General features: G+C 33.4%; 1 protein-coding gene across 1 annotated transcript; it reads right to left on the reverse strand.

The window, feature by feature from the left end:
• Positions 1 to 213: 213 nt before the first annotated feature.
• LOC110654743 (vacuolar protein sorting-associated protein 60.2) lies at positions 214 to 8,050 on the reverse strand. Its single transcript, XM_021810838.2, has 7 exons — positions 7,772 to 8,050; positions 7,268 to 7,419; positions 4,800 to 4,893; positions 1,775 to 1,846; positions 1,542 to 1,653; positions 1,056 to 1,216; positions 214 to 491 (listed from the first exon to the last, which is right to left on the reverse strand). Exons 1-7 carry the CDS (start codon positions 7,838 to 7,840, stop codon positions 438 to 440), a joined length of 714 nt encoding a protein of 237 aa, XP_021666530.1. The 5' UTR covers positions 7,841 to 8,050; the 3' UTR covers positions 214 to 437.
• Between the last annotated feature and the right edge of the window lie 256 nt (positions 8,051 to 8,306).

Consider the following 8,306-nt stretch of genomic DNA (forward strand, 5'->3'; position numbering starts at 1 on the left):
ATTTACTCAAATACGAATAATTTTGCAATTCATGAATTTACAAGTTTTAATAATTTTAAATTTATATAAACTTTAAAATTAAAGTAAATAGTAAAAAACATATAATTATAAAAAGCATATTTCAGCAGAGCGAATCTCCCCTTTACACATTTATAGATGTTTCAATGAAATTTATTAAATATGTTTTTAGTCCTAATGATTGATAGAAATGCCTGCACACGCAAATATATATATCCATCAAATAGATTTTCAAATTTTACACGAAAATATCCCCAGTAGTTATTGCCAATGTGAAGGGTTAAAAGAAAAGAAATCTATTAGAAGAAATAAGTTCAACCTCCAATTAACAATCGAATCAAATCACGGGATCAAATCAAAGCAGATTCTGGCACCACAACTCCTTTTAAATATACACATGGACTACACCAAGTAGTCATCTAACCGCGTATTGACGCCCGAGGGACAGCAGGTAAACCTAGTTCATCTTCAGCCTGTCCAACGTTAAAATCCACAAAATAGGAAAATTAGAAAGGGAAGATTCATGACAAGCCCAACATTTCTAACTCTGATTTTATATTCTTGAGGAAAACTAGTTTTTAGGTATGAAAAGAGAAGCTGCTCTCTTAAGCTGAATTTTATGTGCTCAAGTAAATTAGTTTAAGCCGCTCCCTTAAACTAATGCTAGAACATTTTCTTTGCCAATAAATTAACAATAAAAGAAATCAATAGCAATTATTATGACGATGCAAATTAATTGATGTAATCAAATATCCCTCTCCTAGCACTCATGCGACTATTAGAGTAAAACCTAATTTTTAAACTTAATGACACCCCAAACAAATTCAACTACAAAATCCATTATCCATAAGCAAATTGTTACAGCAGGAGAGCGAGAGTTATGGTTTATTTTATTTATTTATCTTTTGGCACATGCAGATGCATTAACCAATAAACTAACCAAAGACTCAACAGCATTAGTATTTGGCAGCCGCTTCCACCAGCATCTAATCATCTTTCAATACAACAGAAGAAAATAAATTAAATATCATATTTACCTGGGCATTATTTCTACCCACTGGTGCTGCTGCATGTCCTATTGGTGCCGAGGGCAAGTTGATTTCTGATTCCAGATCAGGTTCCTTATCAGGTTGGAGATAAGAAGGTACACCATCAGATTCAGTTTCCATTCCCATGTCTGCCTCCAATGCATCCAGTTCTGCATTGCAAAACAATAATATGATGTATACAAGTGCATGAAACATTTTTCTCTGAATTCATGCATTGATGTCTATTTTCAATTGACACCATGGAAGAAAAGTGAAAAAACTGGGAAAAGAAACTGTTAAATGCTGTTGAATTGATAGCATTGCATTTTTTTTTATACCAATGACATGATTAAGAAATTAATACATTTTATAGAAAGAGCAATTTACTCTGGCTTCCCATGAACATCAAATAGACAGGGGAAGTTACAACAAAAATTTGTAACATACCCAAAAACTAAGTACCAGATTGACGCTTTAGATGAAATCTGAACTTACCTCCCATGAGTTCATCCTCATCAATATCATCTGGAACATTATAGCTTCTACCCAGGGTCTCTTGGATTTCGTTACTCACATCCATCAAGTCCATCATCTCATCTTGCAAGGTCTGTGAATGAGGGAGGGGGGGGGGGAGAAGAGTAAACTATTTAGCACCATAAATTCCTTAAAGAAGTCAACATGAAAGCTATAAAGAGAATAGGAGCAGAAAAAATCAAGAGAGCACATACATCTATGTCTTGGATCTTCACAGTTTTCATCATTCCTTTCAACTCCTTGTTGGCAGATTTCAAAGCCGTCATCTGACAAGAAAAAAAAAACAGATTTAATTAAGAAAATCATAGTTTAGTAGCCAGTATCATCAAAATGACCACAGGACAAATATCTCCTTCTAAAAAAATGGATATGCACCTTAAAGAAGGTATAGGAAGACATTGAAAAATTTAATTGCATATTTTACAAGTAATCCCTCCCTAGTCACATTTTCATTTCCTACCTCTCCCAAGGTAGGCAGCAGGTTCCAATCAGTGCATAGATACAGCTCCACCTTGACAGCCTTGCACCATGACCTTTTGTAGGCTACCATGAACATGAATATTTCAAGGTGAATACTGAATACCCCATAGCCCAATGCAACCATAGTTGATTTTGCATGTGATAAATCTTCATTGATGGGTGCAAAAGAGTTCCTATCATTTAATGTGAGTTCCTTGTAATTTTATTTTTATATGTAAAATTTGGCATTAAGGTCTCAATTTATTACTATTATTATTATTATTATTATTATTATTATTATTAATGATCTCTTTAATAATAGTCAAAATGGTAATAGCGTGAATATAGATTATAGAACAATAGAAAAGAATGTGAATTATACTAGAAGGATTAGATCTTTAGAAGTAAAGAAAGCACATAAGAGAATGAAAGTGGATAAAGCCTGTGGACCCGATAAAATACCAATTGAAGTGTGAAAATATTTGGGAGATATGGGAGTGGCATGGTTAACTAAATTATTTAATAAGATTCTAAACTCAAAGAAAATGCCTGATGAATGGAAGAGGAGTATCATAGTACCTATTTTTAAAAATAAGGGAGACATACAGAATTGCTCAAACTATAGGAGAATTAAACTCATGAGCCATACTATGAAGTTGTGGGAGAGAGTTATGGAGCATCGACTACGTCATAATACTTTTATCTCTCTCAATCAATTTGGTTTCATGCCCGGTCGTTCAACTATAGAAGCGATTTTTCTCATTAGAAGCTTGATGGAAAAATATAGAGATGTGAAGAAAGATCTACACATGATTTTTATTGATTTGGAGAAGGCTTATAATAATGTTCCAAAAGATGTCTTATGGAATGTGCTAGTACAAAAGAGGGTATCTATTAGGTACATACAACTGTTGAAAGATATGTATGAAGGAGCAACTACTATTGTTCGCACGGTGGGAGGGGACACAAGAGATTTTCCGATCTCAATTAGATTACACCAAGGATCAGCCATAAGCCCTTACCTTTTTACATTAGTTTTAGATGAATTGACGAAACATATACAAGAGAGTATTCCTTGGTGCATGATGTTTGCGGATGATATTGTTCTGATAGATGAGACACGAGAAGGAGTCAATAGAAAGCTAGAGCTTTGGAAAAGTGCTCTAGCGTCAAAGGGTTTTAAGTTAAGCAGAACGAAGACAGAATACATGCATTGCAAGTTCAGTGAATGGAATGGTACTGTCCCAAAGTAATCACTTTAAATATCTAGGCTCAGTCCTTCAAGTAGATGGGGGATGTGAGGAGGATGTTAGTCATAGGATTAAAGCCGCATGGTTGAAGTGGAGACGTGCCACGGGAGTTTTATGTGATCGTAAGATTCCCAATAAGTTGAAAGGAAAATTTTACCGTACAGCGATATGACCGGCTATGTTATATGGTAGTGAGTGTTAGGCACTGAAAGAGTCGTATACGTCTAAGATAAGAGTTGCAGAGATAAGAATGTTAAGGTGGATGAGTAGCCATACTAGACTAGATAAAGTCCGTAATGAGAGTATTAGAGAAAAGGTAGGAGTGGTGCCAATTGAAGATAAGTTGAGAGAAGAGATTGAGGTAGTTTGGTCATGTGAAGCGTAGACATACGGAGGTTCCAGTTAGACAAATAGAGCACATTAGGTTAGAAGATAGAAAGAAAAAAAAAGGAGTAGACCTAAATTGACTTGGAGGAGAGTAGTACAACATGGCCTAGAAGCATTACACATTTCTGAGGATTTAACCCAAAATCATTTAGAGTGGAGAAAGCGAATTCATATAGCCGACCCCAAATTTTTGGGATATAGGCTTAGTTGAGTTGAGTTGAGTATTATTATTATTATTATTCAAATAAAATAACTCTTTTATATTTAATTTAGGGACATTTGGACTGGCAGCTGCAATTGGCTATTAGTTGCTAATGTTAGTGATTAGATGTTGATTAGCTATTATTAGCTAGCACTTTATTGTAAACTATTTGATTAATTAGCGACTGCATAAAATGACAACTATCAACATTTATTTAATCATTTAATGCCAGTTAATTAAAAAAAAAGATTTATTTATTTAATTGATCAATCAACTGACTTAGATTACAAAACAAACAAAAATGAAAGGATTGATGCACAATGATAACAGGAAGTAACACATCAGAAGAAAATTTGGTGACTATTTCTCTCCCACTGCAAGTTGATGAAGAGGGACAATGGTCCCATGTCAATGCTTTTCAAAGAATGGGGCACTAGTTAAAGGTTAATAAAATTTTAGGTTGAAAAGGTGCTAAGATAGGAATCTGAATATTGTGATTGAGATTAAATCCCTAAAATCAAGGGATTTCTAGATTAGGATAATTGTATTTTTCCTCTTTAGATTCTTTGAAATTGTATATATCTCCCATATAGGCTAGAGGGAATAATCAAGCCATTTTCCTTGAACCTTCTCTCTTCCTAAATTTCTACAAAAGGGATGGACTACTCCACTTTCATAAATGCATGTAAGGGCCAAGTCTTGCACCATAAAATTTCAAATACGCAGGAGGACAATGGTGATGCACTAATCAAAATGGTAAATTACATTTATCCTACCATGAATTACATTTAAAGTGCAGCCAGAGTTTATAAGATAGCTTCATGTAATATTGATAGCAGCTCAAGGAAACAGTATGCAGCCCTTTTCAAGTATTTTATCTGAAAATAAATTTGAAAATGATGAAAAAGTTTTAGGACATACAGTTTGCTGAGCATCTTTAATACCCTCAGAAGCAAAAGCAACTTGATCAAGGTTGAACGTTTGGTTGTAAAGCATGTCCCGTTGTCCTTCATACCTGCCCAATAGTTTTCCGGATTTTATAAATAAAGGAATACAAGAATACATATAAAAAAGCCATATAATATGGTCCTAGTAGTAAAATATGAAAAATTAATCAATGCTACTTCATCAATCAAGATATCACAAACTTTATTAATGGACAAACAACATGAATAAATTTTATCCAATGACACTAAGCTTATCACTAAAATTTCATAGTGATCATCAAGGTTCTTTTTTCTCCAATTGGATCAAGGACAGGCATTTGACAAACAAACTAACAAAAAGCTGATGTGGAGCAATTTGCATCCCAAACAGCAGTCAAATGCCTACTTTTTCCCTACTCAAGCATCAAAGAGGCCTTCTATATTCTCCATTCTTCCTCCCCAATATCTCTCTTATTCACTCTTTGTTTTGCTAATTCAAGTGCCTCGGAAAAATATTCTTTGTGTTCATCTAATCAATTACCAATATCATCATCATCATGTTTTTCTTTCTTTTTCAACTACAGTTTTAGTTCTCTTCATTTTAGGCTCAAAAAAATTGCCCAAATCTAAAAAAGAGTCGGTGAATACAGATCATGGAAAAAAGAAATTGAATTTCTAATTGTCATGGCCCTCCAACTGAAAAACCAAGTTCAATGCAATCCATCTTTTCTCACAATGTATTTTGTTGGATACTTCATTTTGGTGGGAAAAATTTAGCGGCTTTCTGCAGGATCTTCTAGATTAGAACTCCAATAGAGTTGTATATCATGACTGGAGCAGCAAGGGTTTTGAAAACCAAATAAGAAATACATAGGGAAGCATATCGTGTTTGTTTATGTGTTGGTGGGTCAAATTCAAAAGTTTAAATCACTCATAAACATGAACTCTAGATTTTTGTAGAAGGTAGTTAACAGGTAATCAATTCTCTGGGGTTGGCCATGGTTATTAGGTTTATGAAGAGAGAAAGAGAAAGCAAGATAGATTCTAAATGATTCATATTAATAGACCATTAATGGAGAAGGGATGGGGAGAGAGAGATTTAAATTTTATATATCATTGAGAAAGGCACTCCGAGCAGAAAGAGCAACTGAGTGGATTAATGACTTGGAGAGAAAATTGGATTCCATGCAAGTGAATTAAGGAGGATTAAGGAGGGTCACAAAATTTCTAAATGACTTAAACATAGTTCTTTAGAGGCCCAATAATGCTTTCTACACACCAAGCTCGTCATACTGAAATAGAACTTCATGTCTACTTGCCACAATAGTCCACATAAAATGTGAAATGGCAGGGTAAATAATTTGTTCAAACATCAATATCCTTGTTGAAGCCAATTACTAGGCTACACATCCTATGAACTAGAAGAACTCTATGTTAAGGAATTGTCATCCATGGCAGTAGTATAGAAGATTAGGATGATCTTTCTATAACTTAAATAATAGACAACAGCATTGGCTACAGGAATTTGCAACCAAGACGTGCTGTGCTAAAACAATGAAATTTATTCGTGCTAGGGCTTTGAATAGACTAGCATTTATATGTAAATTAGGTTAAAATGACAATTTTTATCAGGAAAAAGTTTCTTGAAATGGAAATAAACATGCAAGGAGATAGGAGCTAAAGGATGGCGAGGAATGCTAAAATACAATAGCACACTTAAAAGTTGTGCAATTAGAAATTCAAAAGCATTGCAAATTTGGAGGACTAATTCAAAATTGCAAAGCAACACACAAGAAGTGAACCCTATTCAGATATCATTAACTTCATTGACACATTTGTAGTTTAGCATTGGACAAGAATGAGGGAAATAGACAAATAGTTATCTATCTCTTAATCATATATAACTAGAATGCCCTATACAGAAAGAATTTCTAACATAGATTTTTAGGTTTAAACCATTCACGCATTATGCTCATAGTATAAAGATCACCTCCTGTATCTGAACTTCATTTAATTTAGTATTGACATGTGTCTCACATATCAGTTGATTAGAGAATCAAAATACATTGAACAATGATCAGCACATTCTACGGTTGTTAAAGATGATAATTATTCAAAAGTAGTTCTTGTTGTCATACATCCCTCTTATCTAGTAAAGTGGAGAAAAATGCAGCTGGCTATCACCAGCCTGCACTTGAAATGAACTACTTGCATAAAAAAATTCCAAAAATCTCACATTGAATTCAGAAAAAAAAAATACATATATTTCTGTTGACTGTACCAAAATTAGTTCTTGCTGCATTCATTGTGTATTTATTGCACAATATATGCACATGCACACGCACAACACACAATTAAAACATTCTGACAGTGGCATGTGGCTGTGGAGCATTAGTATCGCATAGCAAGTGAGAAGCAAATTCTGGCACTAGAATTAAATAAAAGAGTAAAGATGATACTTACATTCGCTTTTGTTTAAGAACCCTCATAGCTCGAGCTTTTATAGCCTCTTGAGCAGGTCCAGGCCGTGTTTTCTTAATCTGTTCCCTATACCTAGTGAGCTCAGCATCAAGCTTTTTGATCTTCTCATCCACTGAATCACCTCTTTTATTAATCTGAACAAGGTAACCAATTCAAATCACACCTCCAGGAGGGAAGAGAAAAAAAACGCAGACACGCTAAAAAGAAAAACCCTAATCATTGAAAACATAACAAAACACCAATTGTTGCAAATCTTTACAAATTGGAACCCAAAAATCCTAAATTACGATAATCTATGTAAAATAAAATAAAATCAACCCCGATCTTATACATAAAAGAAGATGTCAACTGCAAATTTAAAACAACAAAATGCAAAATTTGAATCTATAAAGGTACTTGCGATTACAAATTCAATAATAAAAATCCTAAATTATGGAAAAATATGTCAAAAAAATGATAAAATCAAAGAGAAGGGAGAGAGCGAACCCTATCGGAAGCATCTTGAATAGAAGGAGGAGGTTCTTTATCTTTCTTAACGCCGAAGACTCTCCTCATTTTCTTCTCTTCTTCTTCTTCTTCTTTGTTTAGAGATGAAAAAATGGGAAATAAATATGAAGATGAAGAAGATTTGAAGTTTTTCTCTGTTCCTTACGTTTACTCCTCAAGAAGTTTCCCAGAATTTGACATCTTGATTTCGGCGACTTTTGAAAGAACAGGACCGGATCAGTCTCAATAAACGTCCCTTCTTTTCTTTGAAAAAAATAATAAATTTGTCTATTCCTTCAAAAATAATATCTCAACAAACTTTTCTTTTTTTTTTCTTTTAAAAAATAAAATTTTGTCATAGAAGTTGATTTTAATAATTTGATCTGATTTTAAGGAAAAAATATAAAAATTAATGTCTAATAATATAAATAATAAATTATTCATACTTGAAAGTAAATTATCCTTTAAAAAATAAAAAAAGTAAATTATTATCATAAAAGTTTATTTTATTAATGTGATCTGGTTGGTATTTTTT

The sequence above is a fragment of the Hevea brasiliensis genome, chromosome 14, assembly GCF_030052815.1.
Source record: "Hevea brasiliensis isolate MT/VB/25A 57/8 chromosome 14, ASM3005281v1, whole genome shotgun sequence".
In the NCBI taxonomy this organism is placed as follows: Eukaryota; Viridiplantae; Streptophyta; class Magnoliopsida; order Malpighiales; family Euphorbiaceae; genus Hevea; species Hevea brasiliensis.

Bases quoted from the DNA above. Each gene is read 5' to 3' on its own strand.
- LOC110654743 (XM_021810838.2), bottom strand. From the start codon at position 7,840: ATGAGGAGAGTCTTCGGCGTTAAGAAAGATAAAGAACCTCCTCCTTCT. The intron at 1,847-4,799 runs GTATGTCCTAAA...TTTTCTTGTCAG, and splicing joins TTAAAGATGCTCAGCAAACT to ATGACGGCTTTGAAATCTGC. The intron at 492-1,055 runs GTAAATATGATA...AACGTTGGACAG, and splicing joins TGGGTAGAAATAATGCCCAG to GCTGAAGATGAACTAGGTTT.